A 17,945-nucleotide genomic window follows, 5' to 3' on the forward strand; every position below is an offset into this window, starting at 1 on the left:
CACAGTTCTCTGACTGAGCCAGCCAGGCATCCCCAAAAGAGAAATTTTCCTTGGGTAAATTTCCTTTTCCTTACATAATGCATAAGGGAATGCAAATAGCTCATCCATTTACACTTGGAAAACACCACGTGAATACAAAAAACAATTCCAGTAAAATAAAGGTGTAAAAAAATGGGTTTTGAAGACGGCAGATTTATAAGAACTTTGCTTCAGATATTGATTCATACTCACTTTTTTTTTTTTTTTGCGAGAGAGAGAGAGAGAGAGAGAGCACAAGAGGGAGGAGGGTCAGAGGGAGAAGCAGACTCCCCGCCGAGCAGGGAGCCAGATGCGGGACTCGTTCGATCGGGGACTCCAGGATCATGACCTGAGCCGAAGGCAGTCGCTTAACCAACTGAGCCACCCAGGCACCCCATACTCACTCTTAATAACAATATCCTAGGGGCGCCTGGGTGGCTCAGTCGTTGAGCGTCTGCCTTCGGCTCAGGTCATGATTCCAGGTCCTGGGATCGAGCCCCGCATCGGGCTCCCTGCTCTGCGGGAAGCCTGCTTCTCCCTCTCCCACTCCCCCTGCTTGTGTTCCCTCTCTTGCTGTGTCTCTCTCTCTGTCAAATAAATAAATAAAATCTTAAAAAAAAAAAAAAACCAATATCCTATGTCATTGTTTTAAACTCCCAAGGATAGCCATAGTCAAGCCACTGTGTTTTTATAAGGTTAAGAAAACCCTTTTATTTATAAAGGCTGAAATGACTGTATGCTAATTTGAACAGCTGGTTGTACAAGAAATGACTTGAAAATTCTCTTTTTGATGTCCTCTAAGAGTTGGATTCCAATATATGTGCCTTGTTCTTTCTACAGACTTCTAACTTCAGACTGGAGTTGAGGAGAAATATGGCTTATAGTTTCCCTCAAATCATTCTTGGGCTCCATTCTTGGGCCATAATTGAAAGAGAAAATGAAGAACTAAGACCCACATGTTAGAAAGGTTCTACTTTTTTGTTGCTGTGGTTGAGGGGAATGAGGAAGGGACTGGCAACAATCATTCTAGACTCCCTTCAAAATAATCTGAAAAGTTAAACGACTCCCATCGTCAAGTCCATTAAGACCTGCACTCTAGCTGACAGAGAATATGTCATTACACATTTACATTTAGTGATGTGCAATTTTCAATTATCTTGGGCTAATACTGAGATTAATTTTTCAAGGCACTAGAGTGTTACATGCTTTTTACATGTTTTTGGTGGGTGGGAGATGTCTCTATGCAGTTTCTCATAAGAGACTAGGAAAACAGTTGAAAACAGAGAAGTTAAAAGTTTTTATTGCAATATATTAACCAAAACTATCATGAATAAATGCCACATGATCTGAATAAATCTGAAAAAATGATATAGGTATTAAGTATTATATAACTAATTATTTGTCAGATCCTCAATCTTTATATATTTGTCAAAATTTTAGTTTTATTTTCATTGCTCTATCTCTACAAACAATGGTTTAGGCCAAAGTTGCCTCAGCTTTTACAAAGCACACTTACACATTAGAGTTTCCTTAATTAACATTAAAGCTATTTTAGTAATGGACTACATAAAAGTTCAATTACATCTGTCACTCTTCACGTGCATTTAAGGCAAACAATAATAACCAGCCTATGACCTCATCCCTCAAGTTATTTTCAAGCAGCCAACAGAAGAGTCCATTCTGACATTTAAGATTAATTTAAGGTACATAAAAGGGGGGGTAGGAAGAATAACTTGCATTCCACTCCAGTGGTTTTTTACAGTTGGCTTAGGAAATAGCTCCAGTGCCATTCTCTGAAAGCCATTAAATTCAGAGTACCCTGTGCACCTGGCCAAGGACTCATCTCAATCTCTAGCTGAATGGGTCCTCCTTCTGCCATTAGGTGCTGATTAAGTTAAAAGTATTACAGTTTTGTGATACGAAAATAAAGTTGGAGGAAAACAAACATACAGAAAACTACTTTTCAGTCAACTGTTGGCCTTAAATATGTTTAAATTAACCTTGTCAACAGCCACCTTCTCTAAAGAAAGCCTTAAAAAAACCAAAAAACAGAAAAAAACAAAAACAAAAATTGATCTCATCTGCTTTTCCTTGCTGTAGACTTTCAACATGGTGGGTAGAAAAAGCTGTGGATAGTAATTATCTTGATATTTATTTTCTTGGCATACACAAATATGTTTCAGATAACAGAACTCATTAAAAAACAAATTTCCAACAAATTATTCTAATGGCAATTTTTAAATTTTTGTTATTGATTTTAAGAAAGGAAAAAAAAACCCCTCAGAAAATGCAAACAAATGAGGGAAAATAAAAATAAATAAATAAATAAAAAACCCACGTAAGTCCAAACCCACCCAAAGCTTCAAAGTGGTTTCATGCGAACAGTATTTTGTCAGGCTTACATATTTTAGTAGGTGTTAAAACAGAAACAAGACAAACTTCTCTGTAAAATTCTGTCAAGGGCCCTGACCAATATGCAAACAAAACCTATTATTTTTCTATAGTTTTTAATACGTATGTGACTTTACTTCTGAAACCCATTTATCTGATAAGAAATCTATATTTTAAACTCTCCCCATATTGACTCATTATTAATAAAGGTCTCCATTATTCTTTGTACCCACAAAAGCCAGAAAATCTTCCAGAGGAAGCATCACAATTGGCAGAGGTTGCATAAAGAGTGAGTGGTGTGATTATTTTTCACAATGCTTAAATTTTCATTTTGCTGGTTATTCCTGGGCTCACACCCGTTCCAAAAATTTATCGGTCATTATTAACTGTTTTCAAGGGACTCTTTTCAAATTGTGTGACTCTCAAACAAATTGGTTCAACAAATATAAAAAACACACCTTTTGATTTACTTTCAATCTCCTCTCCATCTCAGAGATAGTCATCAAACTAAGACTTGTTACTAGAAGACCTGAAATTTTCCTGTTCATGATTCTGTTTGGATTTTTCCAGCCAGGTGTATTTTTTGCTGTTTTTACTATATGTGCCACCATAAAACTTGGGCACAGTGTTCAATAACAGAAATAACATGAACTTAAAAAAAATTGCTATGTCTTGTTGTTTAGCCCTACTTACACAGGGCTGCCTTATATAAAGGTTAAACAGTTAAAGAACTAAGTGGGCATGAATAAAGTAAATGTTTTATTTAATATAGGCTCTGCTCCTTTCTTAACCACTTTTTTGAGGATCTTAGCATTAATGTGATCATGTAAGTTACACTGGCTTTCCTGAAAACATACTGTCTGACATCAGTTCCTAGTAAGGCTACAGGGTAATAAGCCTTTATCTTTCTTAGAAAAAACTATAGACACAAGGTTTTTTGGTTTTATTTTAACCTTTGTTTCACTGGTTGTGCTGTACGTTCAGGCTGATTTATTTAACATCCCTCTGATGATTAATTATAATATCTAAATAACATTCTCAGGGGGTGAATCAGTCAAACCTCTGAAAGCTTATAAATGGGACAAAAATGTTTTTAGAATAAAATTCAGGTCAAGGGTAGTATTAAAGAAAGGAAAATATAGGGTTTAATCAATTCTAGTGTTGTTATAATTCAGAAGTATGATAGAGATTTTTTGAAGTAAACTAATGATACCCAGTACTTTTTTGCTTTTTTTTTTAGGATTTTATTTATTTACTTGACAGAGAGAGAGACAGAGAGAGAGGGAACACAAGCAGGGAGAGTGGGAGAGGGAGAAGCAGACTTCCTGCTGAGCAGGGAGCCCCACGCGAGGCTCAATCCCAGGACCCTAGGATCATGACCAGAGCCGAAGGCAGATGCTTAACCACTGAGCCACCCAGGTGCCCCCCAATACTTTTTTGTTTTTTAAAAGATTTTATGTATTTATTTCAGAGAGAGAGAGAGAGAGAGACAGAGAACGTAAGCATGAGTGAGGGGGTAGATGGGTCGGTGGGTGGGTGGCAGAGGGAGAAGCAGGCTCCCCCCTGAGCAGAGAGCCCAGGACTCTGGGATCATGACCTGAGCCGAAGGTAGACGCTTAATAGACTGAGCCACCCAGGCGCCCCATGCCCAGTACTTTTTGATAGCATAAAAAGTGGCTTTTAAGGCCAGAGGAGCTTAGACCAACAGTCTATAAACATTTTTGATATATGTATATATTACTTATGCAAACAGTAAAATGTACAAATACAAATTAAAAAGGATAAAATAAAGCTAAAATTTTAAAAATTTTAAAAATTCTTCATTTTAAATGTCTTACTAAGTATGATGGCTTTTGTGCTATTAGTGAATATTTCAAGGCACATAACACACTTGTCCTTGATTAAAAGTAATAATTTCTAAATTTGTTGGCTGACTTCTATAGGCATGTACTGGGAACAGGTAAAATGTCAATGGTGCAACTTTCTTACTGTCTCTTGTGACTGCACTATTACCTCTATCTTCCTTCTATTGTTTCTTTATAGGAAACTTTTAAAGCCATCTGTGTGTTTTGTGAGGGTTAGTTTAGTTAAAACTAGGAATTATAAATCTGATTAATGGGGCATGGAAAAAACACAATACATTGCAAAAGACCCACTGTGAACCCCTTTTGCATTGTGGAATTCCCGCTGTTCCCCTAGCCTATTTTTGTACTCCATGAGATGTGATTTTCAGACATGTGGCCTGAGGGAGTGCCAATCAGACTGATGGTAGTAAACTACATCCTCCATATGTGTACAGTCATATAAATTGTGTATGTATGCACTACCATAATGTTATATGCCTAAAATACACAAAAAAGAAAATAACAAAGATAAAAATAAATATAAATAGAGGATCTAAAAAAAAATAAAGTTCTATTATTTTAGTTCCATTCTGATGGTGGAGACCACTGGTGTAGACCATGAGGCTACACTTCAAGGGGTATAAATATTATACCTTATTCCCAAAAGGTATGGTTAGCAGACCAATTCAATGCAGGACTGTTAGGTAAGATATCAGAAAAAAAGCTATTTCTACAAAGATGCAGACTCAGGGGCGCCTGGGTGGCTCAGTCGCTGGGCGTCTGCCTTAGCCTCAGGTCATAATCCCGGGGTCCTGGGATAGAGCCCCACATCAGGCTCCCTGCTCAGCAGGAAGTCTGCTTTTCCCTTTCCCACTCCCCCTGCTTGTGTTCCCTCTCTGTCAAACAAACAAACAAACAAATAAATAAATAAAAAGATGCAGACTGGATGCCTCTTTTTTGCTCAGATTTCTAATAGTCATTTATAAAGAGGGACTTTTAGAATCTAAACCTCAAGAGACTGAAATGAAACCCTGTGCCCTCAGTTAGAACATAATTATATTTCAAATGAATATCAGAGTATTCAGAATTTTCTTGATGTAGGATCACTGTGTGTAAATCAATAAATCAGATTTATCCTCTGACTCCAGAGAATTCTTCTATCAACTGAGATTTGGCTCAGGAGGATAGGAGTAGAGAGCCCTATTATTAAATGGAAAATGGTCTCTTATAGACTCAAGCCAACAGATTCTTCTGCTGAAGAGACTGATTTTTACAGTGAAGTAGTACTAGTAGGATATATATATTCAGGGATAAAATTAAAGACCCTCCCACCCCACTCCCCCTTTGCATGCTGACATTGTCTTCTATACATAGGAGGTGATGACAACATGGTGGAAGTTCAGTAAGAAGACGGGACTAGCAATTCCCTTTCTTAATTTTTTGTTGTTTTTAACTTTTTTTTTTTTTTTTTTAATAAACTCTACGCCCAACACGGGGCTTGAACTTATGACTCCAAGATCAAGAGTCGCATGCTCTACTGACTAAGCCAGCCAGGCTCCCCACGAATTCCCTTTCTTGATAACAGTCTTATAAATAATTTTCTGTTTCCAGAAATGTGCACATTTTAGTAAAACACTACAGCATTAAGTCGTGCCCCCCAACCCACGCAGTGATCTAAACAGGCTTAACGGTTAGTATTTTAATGAGTTGTCATTTCCTGTCTGATAAAGATTCTCACAGTATTTAACCACCAGTTTCCCTGGGGCCCAACCAATACTAGAGCTCTATTCATAGTGACTCAGAATGGATCTCAGACTCCAGGCCTGATTCAACAATGACAGATTGCCCTCCAAATGAAACTGTCTTTCCTCATAAGGTAGACTGCTCTGGAGAAGGGAGGAAGGGGGGAATGTAGTTTATCACGCAATCTTCCTTTAGAAGCCAAAGGCCATCATGCTGACTCCCATTAATATTTATAGCTTTCCAGTCCTCAGAGATTAGAGAAAGAAAAAAAGAAACAAACTGATTAACCCAGGCATATGACAAGGAAATGAACTGGTGCTAACTGGTTATATTTAACCTAGTAAAAATGGGATCCCGTAATTCTGTATGACTGGAATGAAAGGGTTATTAATTTTCCCACGTAATTGAATGGAGAATCTGAATCTTTGAAGCTAATATTACAAGAAAAAACTGTTAACTGATGTATTCTACTTGCTTTTGGCTCTGAAATGTGTTAGCCCACCCAAACCAAATTCCTTTATATCTTAGGATCTTGGAAGAGTACCCCAACATAAAATCAATCAAAGTCAAGCACTACACTAAAAAATCTAGGGCTTTTTTAGATATAAAAGTTTGGGCTGATAATTTCTGGCACTGTCTAAAATCCATTATGATTCAACTTCAGGATTTGGAATTAAAACATATTGAATTTCGTTCACATCTGTGTCCCTTTCAAATGATTAAAACCTCTTTTGTACTCAAGTTCGTCCACTGTGTGCTCAATGGTATTACAAACACATGACACCATCAGTTTCTTAGCGGCCGGGTAGAAGGAAGACCGCTGCTTTATCCTGAGAAACATCAGGTGTATTGCTGCTATTGGCTCACAGCGTATTTCCATCACAGGCGTCTTTCAAAAAAAGAATTTGCAACTGTCCTTGCTTTTGAACATTTAGAACTGTTTTCTATCAGAAGCAGAATGGAAGTAAAATCTCCTTATAGTAATTAATAGCTACTCTCTGAATTATGTGATCATTAAAGGGACGTTTTTGAAAACAAAACCTCAAATCAGAATGTAGACTTGAGCAGCAGGAGCCAAACAGGCGTTTATGTTAATGAATGAAGCCAGAGCTAAAGGAGTGGCCTATAAGCACCAAGTAAAAGTGATTGGCTGCCAAAACAAAACCCTGTAAAAAATCAACTGATTTCAGTTCTAGAAAATGGCAAACTGGTGGCAGCTTTGTACAGTGACAAATCTATGGCTGGCTTGAAGACCCACTGAGTTCTAAGGATGAAATCAGCAACAGGGAACCACAGGCCCAAAGTCAAGAATAAAGAAGAGTTTGTAGAATTTTAAATTGAAGGTGAAATGGCATAAAAACTTAACTGAGCTTTAGTCATTCAAAGTGGCATGATGGTGAGTGGATAAAAAAATGATAGTACTGATTGGAATTCAATCTCAGAACAATGTAACTATTCCAATATTAGGCAGAAAATCACTAAACGCAGTAGATAACTAAGAAAAAAGTCAAGATCGGGCGCCTGGGTGGCTCAGTTGGTTAAGCGACTGCCTTCAGCTCAGGTCATGATCCTGGAGTCCCGGGATCGAGTCCTACATCGGGCTACCTGCTCAGCAGGGAGTCTGCTTCTCCCTCTCCCGCTCCCCCCTCTTGTGCTCTTTCTCTCACTCTCTCTCTCAAATAAATAAATAAAATCTTTAAAAAAAAAAAAAGAAAAGAAAAAAGTCAAGATCTTTGTCCTTAATGAACTTAATCTAGAAGGGTGATGAGAGGGAAAAAAATGCACTGAAATCTACAGTACAAAGGCCAGTACGTTTCTCCCTCAAAGCAACACCTGCAGTAGCTAGTTACAGCTGCACAAGGTGAATACACGTGTGAACAAGGAGTGGACAGAATTTCTGCTGACTCCTTATCAAATTCACACAGTAGCCATTTGCCACTAGTGCTGTTGTCCAAATCTACAACTTCAAGTAGATTACCTCACTGCTTTCTTTTCTTTTTTTTTTTAAGATTTTATTTATTTGACAGAGACACAGTGAGAGAGGCAACACAAGCAGGGGGAGTGGGAGAGGGAGAAGCAGGCTTCCCGCAGAGCAGGGAGCCTGATGTGGGGCTCAATCCCTGGACCCTGGGACCATGACCTGAGCCGAAGGCAGACGCTTAACGACTGAGCCACCCAGGCGCCCCTACCTCACTGCTTTCAATAGCACTCCCTCAATTCCTCTTTTCTACTTCAAAAGATCTTGGAATCTTTACTCCAGTTTTGAAGGAAGAAGTGGTTAAGAAAATAATCAATCCACTTAGGCTTTTGATCTTATCTCTTGGATCCTATCTCCATCTCTTGCATTTATATGAATTTAACTTCTGTGTGTTTCAGTTTCCCCATCTACACAGATAGCACCTTATAGGTTTTGTTATGCATATTCAATAAAAATGTATGTAAAGCATCTGGCACAGCAGGTTCTTACCAAATGCTAATTTCCAACCCACATCCTTCCTTTTTTTCATTTCTATTTTCCATCTCTAGTTCTTTACTAGAGTCTTTCCCTCAGCCTAAAAATACACAGAGGTCTCTCTTAATAATGAATGAATTCATTTAATCAACAAATATTTACGAACACTTAAAACGTGTCAGGCATGACCCTGACCTGCCTTTTCCTTTAACCAACAGTTCTATGTAATATAATATAATTCAGTTTTAGTTTTCATCATTCTACAGAAATGTTCTAATTATGGTCAGTAGTAACTTCCTAATACAATGACAATTTCTCATACAGTCAAACTTCTTTATCCTTTAGCTATGTTGCCTCCCAATATCTATAACAAAAATATAGAAGAGTTAAGTGTCAAAGGAGAAGATAACAAATTACAGGAAAAGGACATGAAAAGGAAGGAGTTTTCCACCTAAACTGCAGAAGATTATGTTAAAGTCAGTGTATACAACTGAGTCTCAGCAGCTGGGGTATTAAAACTTATTGTATCCTTTTTTCAGTTAATACAAATATTTGTATTCACACTTCCATAACTTCTTCTGATTATTTTATAGTGATCAAAGACAAAGAGAATCAAATACATTAACCATTTTATATTTTAAAATGAAAGAATAGATTTTCTTTCTGTAGAAGAAAAAGTCCAGGCCAACATAGCTCATTCTGCCCACTTGTTATAGAGTAAGGAACAAGAAACATTGTTAAGATTCAAGAACTTAATTACTCACTGGTTAAAATGATCTCTCTTGCCACAGGCAAGTCCGACTCTGAGGTCAAACATCAAGTTAACTCAGAAATAGGAGACAGCAAAGGGCACGGAACATTCTGTATCTGGTAAAAAGTCCCTGCTCCAGCCAACCCCCTCTCCCAAGTTCAATGATTCAGTTATGGAAACTTTCCTGTGTGGTAAAACTAGGGACTTTGTCTTCCAATAAGACCCTGGCAACCTGACAATGAGCCAATGTTCTGCATATGGTTCGTTACGAGTCATATGCTTAATGTTATTTTCTGGGAATTCTCATCCTCTATTTTGTGAGAATACTGGAACATGTCATTTTAATCATGATTTTAATGTTAGACTTGGTCATGGTCTTTAAGAAATATGTCCAGGTCTCTCTCATTGGAGAAAGTCTAAAATTAAATAAAAATTAATTTTAAATCTTACTTAAAAAAAAAAAAAGACTGAAACAAATGTAATGCCTTTGAAGCTCTGAAGTTCTCTCTTTCTTTGGTTCTGTCCCCTGACTTATTCAACCTAAGATACCAAATAGTGAAAAACTCTCTTACATGCCGAATCTTTTTTTCAGAACCTTTTCTCTATCCCCCTGCCAAACATTAAACCAAAAGGCTTTTTCTAAGGCTATTACCTGTATTCTAACATCTCTCAGAATGTAAAACTGGGATTCATTACATCTGTTCAGATTTCCATATATAACTAGCCAAACACTTTGATTTAGGAAAAGATAACAGAGATACCTTTCCCTAAACCTAATGACAATAGTGAACTTTCCAGAACTGTCGAAGAAATAAATCTACTAATTACTATTTCTAGTTGAGGGAAGGGAACTATTTACTCATAAAATTACAGTAAATTTTGAAGGTAGGGTTTATATTCTCTCTGGGACCTTAAGACTATCATAGAATGACATACTGTACTAAAAATACCAAAGGCCAAGGGTATACTTAGGGTGTCATATTATGCTGGGCCACTCTCTACTTACATTAAGACAAGAAGCCCTTTGGAAAAGAGTATTTCCTTCAGTCATCAGTATAGCAGTCATACCTCGGTAAAATTAATATTAAACCGCACCACCAGAGATGTAATGGTCAACACTAACTCACTGCCAGGGGTGGGGTGATGGTGGTGAGCAGTTTGGCCTGGCAGGCCACAGGCACACCCGTGGTGAGAATTTGCCCAAATTTGGTCCTAGACAAAATTATCTTATCTTATCAAAATTAAGTTATCAAAACTGAGCGTTATCTTGCTTATGTCCAATCTCTCTTTTATTCTCTTTTCCGTCTTGTGTTGTCCCCTTCAACATAGTCTTAGGCTCTTTACTATGTGCTTACCTATCCTGCACTAAGAAATGCCCATGAATGGGGCGCCTGGGTGGCTCAGTCAGTTAAGTGTCTGCCTTCGACTCAGGTCATGATCCCAGGGTCCTGGGATCGAGTTCTGCATCAGGCTCCCTGCTCAGTGGGGAGTCTGCTTCTCCCTATCCCTCTGCCCCTCTCCCCTGCTTGTGCTCTCTCTCACACATGAGTGCTCGCTCTCAAATAAATAAAACCTTAAAAAAAAAAATGCCCATGAAGCAATGATCAAAACAGTAAAAACATGGAAACATTCCAAATGTTCAACAATGAGAAGTGGATAATTACCCAATGGAATAATATATAGCAGCCAACATGAATAATATTCAGCAACACACAATATTAGCAATATAATAAATGAAAAGTCTGAAATGATTACATATGATACCCCTTTTTTAAATAAAGATTTTATTTATTTGTCAGAGAGAGAAGTTAAATAACTGGTCTGGGGCAGAGTTCATATTCAAATCTTAATTTGTTTTGTTCAAAGGCTGTACACTCTTTTCATAGTCCACTCCCTAGCTCTCCTTTACTATTGGGGTTCATTTTTCATTCTTCCTTTTCTTAGTATCTCATCGTTTTAAATTTCAATTGTTGCTGACTTTTTGGTCTTGTCTTTTGATTTTTTTCTCTCTAATGGCAATTCACCACTCCCTTAATTGTGGGTACATAGTTTTAAATATCCTTCAAAGGGCTGTATTCCAAACTTTACTAGTTTAGTTTGATCAACTGCTAAATCATTTACAGTTTAATAGTGTAAAGAGACAATTAACAATCAAAGGATAACGTTATTATAGCAAGCTATAGGCATTATTTTCAGTTCAACTCAACAATGGGTCTAGGGAATCAATTTAATTATTCTCTTTTCTGAAATAAATTTCAAAACTATTTATTATGATATGTAATAATAAATTTACGTCTACTAAAAATTCATTCTCTTTGTTTAACTTAATTTTCAGTCTAGGCTTAGTGAAACTATTAATTATCATTTGAATAGTTGTATTTAAAAGCATTTCCTACTTCAAAATGTAGGAAAACAAATCATATCAAGCTCAACTGGAGAATCCGATTAAAGATAATGTTATTCCTGACAAATATAAAAAATATACACACTGGCATCTGGTAATAAAGAATCACTATCATCTGCTAAGTCTGATTATTTATACTGTTTAATACACTGTCTAGAAAAGAAATTGATGAGGTAATCCATGTAGACAGCACTGGGTAAAAGATGAGGATATCAGGACATCCCAGTATCTATCTCCTGAAAACAATTTTAAAAATAGGATATCACCCATTTAATCCAATAAAAATTGGATTCTAGCAGGTCTTGATTATCTTAGAATAACTTTATGCAGGGCGCCTGGGTGGCTCAGTTGGTTAAGCGACTGCCTTCGGCTCAGGTCATGATCCTGGAGTCCCGGGATCGAGTCCCGCATCGGGCTCCCTGCTCAGCGGGGAGTCTGCTTCTCCCTCTGACCCTCCTCCCTCTCATGCTCTCTGTCTCTCATTCTCTCTCTCGCAAATAAATAAAATCTTTAAAAAAAAAAAAAAAAAAAAAAAAAAGAATAACTTTATGCAAAACCATCTTTAAGAAGGAAGAATCAGGGGCCCCTGGGTAGGCTCAGTTGGTTGAGCGTCTGCCTTAGGCTCAGGTCATGATCCCAGCGTCCTGGGAATGAGCCCCGCATCAGGCTCCCTGCTCAGTGGGGAGTCTGCTTCTCCCTCTGCCCCTACCCTCGCTCATGCTCTCTCTCTCAAATAAATAAAATCTTAAAAAAAAAAAAAAAAAGAAGGAAGAATCACTGGGGCACCTGGCTGGTTTAGTTGGGGGAGCATGCAACTCCTGATCTTGGGATTGTGAGTTCAAGTCCCATGTTGGGTATAGAGATTACTTAAAAATAAAATCTTTTTTTTTTTTTTTTTTAAAGATTTTATTTATTTATTTGACAGAGAGACAGTGAGAGAGGGAATACAAGCAGGGGAAGTGGGAGAGGGAGAAGCAGGCTCCCCGCCGAGCAGGGAGCCCGATGCGGGGCTCGATCCCAGGACCTGGGATCATGACCTGAGCCGAAGGCAGACACTTAACGACTGAGCCACCCAGGCGCCCCAAAAATAAAATCTCTAAACAAAAAGAAGAAAGAATCACTGGATTTTGCTAGATGAGATAACAGAAGCAAGAAACTACTGTTTTTGAAAACTGTAAGAAATTCTAACTTTAATTTGTTGGCCTAAGATTATAAAAACTCTTTTATTTCTATTTACTATAGATAAGTAATATAACTTTTGAGAAGCTCGAAAGGCTGGGGAAACAGAAGATTCTGGGCTATGAAATAATATGCTAATTTTTATTAGCCAGATCTTTATTTGGACACCATGTGTTCATTACATCCACTAGATATTTATCAAGCACCTGCTATACGTCAATCAAGATGCCAGGTGCTACAGAAACAATAGTGAACAAAACTAGGCACGGCCTTTGCCAGAAAGAAGCTTACAGGTTAGTGGTAGAAAGGTAATAATCATATACCCTGAAATATAAATGTAAAAACACAACTGTCAGTGCATGTAGTACATGCTGTTGTGAACAGATGTCCCTAAAAAACAAGATATCTGATTTAGTCAGGGAAGGCATTTTGTTAATGTAATAGTTGAAATCTAAAGGATGTTATCTAGGGTTGCCGGGGTGGTTCAGTTGGTTAAGTGTCCGACTTCTGACCTCAACTCAGGGCTTGAAAACACGATCCTAAGATCAAGCGTCGTGAGTTCAAGCCCTGCACTGGGCTCCATGCTGGGCTCCATGCTGGACATGGAACCTACTTAGAATAAATGAATGAATGAATGAATGACATTATTTAGGCCAATGGTTCTCAGTGGGGTTGGTGGTGGTAGTGGAGGTATATGTGCATTAGGACATTTGGTAATGTCTGCAGACATTTCTGGTTGTCATGGCTGGGAGATACTACTAGCATCTAGTGAGTAAGAGGACAGGATGCAGTTAAATATCTTACAATGCACAGGATAGTCCCCCACAACAAAGAATTAGCTGGCCTAAAATGTCAAAAGTGCAAAGGTTAAGAAACCCTGAACTAGGGGCGCTTAAGTGGCTCAGCTGGTTAAGCATCTGCCTTCGGCTCAGGTCATGATCCCGGGGTCCTGGGATTGAGCCCCGCATTGGGCTCCTTGCTCAGCAGGAAGCCTGCTTCTCCCTCTGCCCACTCCCCCTGCTTATGTTCCTTCTCTAGGTGTCTCTCTCTCTCTTTGTCAAATAAATAAAATCTTAAAAAAAAAAAAATACGTTTTTCCTCAGTTATTACATTAAAACCATAATAGAAAATAGCAAATACTATTTTATTATAAAACATACCATTTATAGAAAAGAATAAACATATAAGGTATGGTTTAAAGAATAATAAAACTAGAGGCATCTGGGTGGCTCAGTCTGTAGAGCATGCGACTCTTGATCTCAGGGATCTGAAATTGAGCCCCACATTAGGCTCCCTGCTTGGTGGAAAGTCGGCTTCTCCGTCTTCCTCTGCTGCTCGCTCCCCCTGCTTGTGCCCTTTTGCTCACGCTCTCTCTCTCAAATAAATAAAATCTTTTTTTTGCTTTAAAGATTTTATTTATTTATTCGAAAGACAGAGAGAGAGAGGCAGAGACAGAAGCAGGCTCCCTGCTGAGCAGGAAGCCCGATGAGGGACTCGATCCCAGGACCCCGGGAACATGACCCTGAGCCGAAGGCAGACGCTTGAACCATCTGAGCCACCCAGGCGCCCCAAATAAATAAAATCTTAAAAAAATAATAAGACTAACACTCATGAACGCACCTCCAAACGGCAACTTTTTAAAATAGCAAAAGTTCTGGGCGCCTGGGTGGCTCAGTCGGTTAAGCGACTGCCTTCGGCTCAGGTCATGATCCTGGAGTCCCGGGATCGAGTCCCACATCGGGCTCCCTGCTCTGCGGGGAGCCTGCTTCTCCCTCTCCCCCTCCCCCTGCTTGTGTTCCCTCTCTCGCTGTGTCTCTCTCTGTCAAATAAATAAATAAAATCTTTAATAAAAAAAAAATAGCAAAAGTTCTTATAAGTGTTTTGTTTTATAAATGGCTTTTAAGATAAAGATTTATGCTAAAACTACATAAAGGGTACCTTGTACCACTGGGCAGTTAAACAATTTTTTCAAAGATTTTATTTTATTTTTTCAAAGATTTTATTTATTTACTTGACAGAGAGAGAGACAAGCGAGAGAGGGAACACAAGCAGAGGAAGTGGGAGAAGGAGAAGCAGGCTTCCTGCTGAGCAGGGAGCCCGATGTGGAGCTCGATCCCAGGACCCCGGGATCATGACCCGAGCCGAAGGCAGACGCTTAACGACTGAGCCACCCAGGCAACCCCCTAAGATTTTAAGTAATCCCTACACCCAGTGTGGGGTTCGAATTCACAACCCCGAGATCAAGAGTCCCATGCTCTATGGACTGAGGCAGCCAGGCGCCCTTGGGCAGTTAAACTATTAAATGAAAAGAAAGCCTCTCACCTGTAAGCCCCAAATAAAAAAAAATACATTAAAAAGTTTCATTATCTGACACTATTCCCATTCTAGTTAATTAATTTGATTAACCCGACAAAGAGTCTTTCTTTACTGTTTTATCAAAGTCAACTCCACAAATTTGTGACCTTACCATTTGAAGCATAAGTTAAAACTGATCTTACTCACTTCTATAAACACAAAACTAAAAGCTTTGGAAAGTCTAGCCTTTTAAAATGGCCTGATTTTTCTCTAGTGAAGTAATAGGTTCATAACTCACATATTTTGTAATATTATACCATCTTATCATGCCTCATTTAATTAAATATTAATATTTTATATACGATTTGTATTTAAATTAAATGCAACTGTGCATCTGGCATCCAATTTTGGCTAAAAATCATAGCATTGTACTAAAGCACCATTAAACTGTAATAATACACACATGTCTTTTATATAAAGAGAATTTCTTATTTCTTTGGAGGAGCAACAGTCTCAAACTCCAAAGCTTTTTTTTTAAATCAAGAATTATATGACTTTAGGGCGCCTGGGTGGCTCAGTCAGTTAAGTGTCTGCCTTCGGCTTGGGTCATGATCCCAGGGTCCTGGATTGAGCCCCGCATCAGGCTCCCTGCTCCGCAGAAAGTCTGCTTCTCCCTCACCCACTCCCCCTGCTTGTGTTCCCTCTCTCACTGTGTCTCTCTCTGTCAAATAAATAAGTAAAATCTTAAAAAAAAAAGAATTTTATGACTTTAAAATTAAAATTTAATTAAAAATCTAAAATTAAATAAGGATTATCTGAACTTCATCTTTCCCTGCTGTAGGGCAAGAAAGTCTTCAATTTAACTAATAATAAGGCAAAAGATTTTTCCTTCTCAAAAAATAAAAAGGTATTAGAAAAATTCTGTCTCAATAAAATTTTTTATACATTTTCTTCTATTTGAACAGTGATGACATTAATATTAATCCACAAAGAATTACTCACCCAATGAAAGCCACCATCTGCTCCACTATGTGTTTGCTGAATGTTATTATAACGAAGATTTTCTGTAAAGAAAATAACAATTAAAATAAGTATTTCTGTTATCAGAAAAAAACCTCAATATAAATTCATAATTCTGATAAGAGTCTAAAGAGGTGAGGTCCTGCCCTGATTACAATTTTTAAAATTCTTTAAAAAAACAAAAACAAAAACACCACTTGCTAACAAATGCTACCTACTTTGTATTTTAAGGATGTTTTTCATCCTTAAATACACAGCTCTAGTCTTACAGGATACACAACCATGTCTGAGGGAAAAATGTGAGTCATGAAACCCAAGGCTGGGTGGACATTCCACATGTACTATGTATCTTAGAATGGAGTATACAAACTGAAGTCATGGGTTCCCATACATAGCCCCCACTACTGAAATTAAAGCTGATCAGCCTGAGGACTGGGATAAATCTAATCCAGAGGATCCTGAAAAGCCTGTACATCCTTTATAGAAAGTTTATAGAAATTAGCATTAAAGTTTCATTCTTAGACCCTGAGTGATCTTAGACTTTTAGACTTACTGTACAAGCAAAAACATCAACAGGTTATTGAGAATCTTTATCAGACTTGGGTCATTTTCAATTTGGTGTTACTGAGGTACTCTCCATTAATTAAAGATGTTGATTCCTTACAAGTAAAGATGCCTTTAGTGCTAAAAGGTAGCAAATATCCCCAACTCAATTAAATAAATGTTCAAAATAATATATATCATAAGGCATTTTTATGGATTTTCAGGGAACATGAAATGGGAAGGACACTTCTTGAATGTCCTGAAAAAAAATTTTTTTTAAAGATTTTATTTATTTAGGGGCAGCTGGGTGGCTCATTTGTTAAGCATCTGCCTTAGGCTCATCCTGGGATCGAGCCCCGCATTGGGCTCCCTACTCAGCAGGAAGCCTGCTTCTCCCTCTCCCACTCCCCCTGCTTGTGTTCCCTTTCTTGCTGTGTCTCTCTCTGTCAAATAAATAAAATCCTAAAAAAAAAAAGATTTTATTCATTTATTTGAGAGAGAGAGAGAGCAGGAGTGGGGAGGAGGGGCAGAGGGAGAAACAGACTCCCCGCTGAGTAGGCAGCCTGATGCGGGGCTCAATCCCAGGACCCTGAGATCATGACCTGAGCCGAAGGCAGACGCTTAACTGACTGAGCCACCCAGCTGCCCCGTGCCCTGAAGAAATTTAAAAAATTTTCTATACATAGTAGAGAGATGATAAGTTTTATATATACCCATAAACTATACATGACATTAGTAGTAAAAATGTATTATACAAGTTCAGAGAAAGGAAAGGTCATATAAGTGGGATTAATAGGAGATTCAAGAAGGTGATACTAGAGTTTAAGTCTAAAGGACTGATAATTCTTTTATTAAATATGAGTAATTCTAGATTCTCTCTCCAAATTCCTGATGACCGCTTGCATTTTTGTTATTGTTTGTCAATTAACTTTAGCCTATGCAACAAAAAGGGAGCGAAGAGAAATAAAATGAATAACAATAGACTTTATCCACCCATTATGAATCTCAGGAAAGTAGCTAAGTTAGACTAAAGCATATTATTTCAGATAGAAGACTAATAAGGCAATGACATTTTCTTCAGAAATGTCCTAGTGTTAACAGAGACACTGGCAGCTGCACAGCTGGATATGTGTAAGGAAGTAAGACTGAAAAAAAAAGTTCACAGTCCTTTTTGGTGTTTGTGTATCTATTTTTCTTTTAAGTTTTTTAAAAAATTTATTTTAGAGAGAGAGCTGCGGGAGGAGGAGAGGGACAAGCAAACTCTGTGCTGAGTGTGGAGCCCGACATGGGGCTCGATCCCATGTC

At 38.0% G+C, this 17,945-nt stretch overlaps 1 protein-coding gene across 6 annotated transcripts in view; it reads right to left on the reverse strand.

The window, feature by feature from the left end:
* VMP1 (vacuole membrane protein 1) overlaps positions 1–17,945 on the reverse strand; it is a 139,651-nt gene that overhangs the window by 5,821 nt on the left and 115,885 nt on the right. For all 6 annotated transcript variants that reach the window (XM_064582388.1, XM_045889282.3, XM_064582389.1 and 3 more), the window contains one exon: positions 16,080–16,141. In XM_064582388.1, the coding sequence (XP_064438458.1) occupies positions 16,080–16,141 (62 nt within the window). The remainder of the gene's footprint in view (positions 1–16,079; positions 16,142–17,945) is intronic.

The sequence above is a fragment of the Mirounga angustirostris genome, unplaced genomic scaffold (assembly GCF_029215605.1).
Source record: "Mirounga angustirostris isolate CCGP_5_RB_7025 unplaced genomic scaffold, mMirAng1.0.hap1 SCAF_17, whole genome shotgun sequence".
Lineage (NCBI taxonomy): Eukaryota > Metazoa > Chordata > Mammalia > Carnivora > Phocidae > Mirounga > Mirounga angustirostris.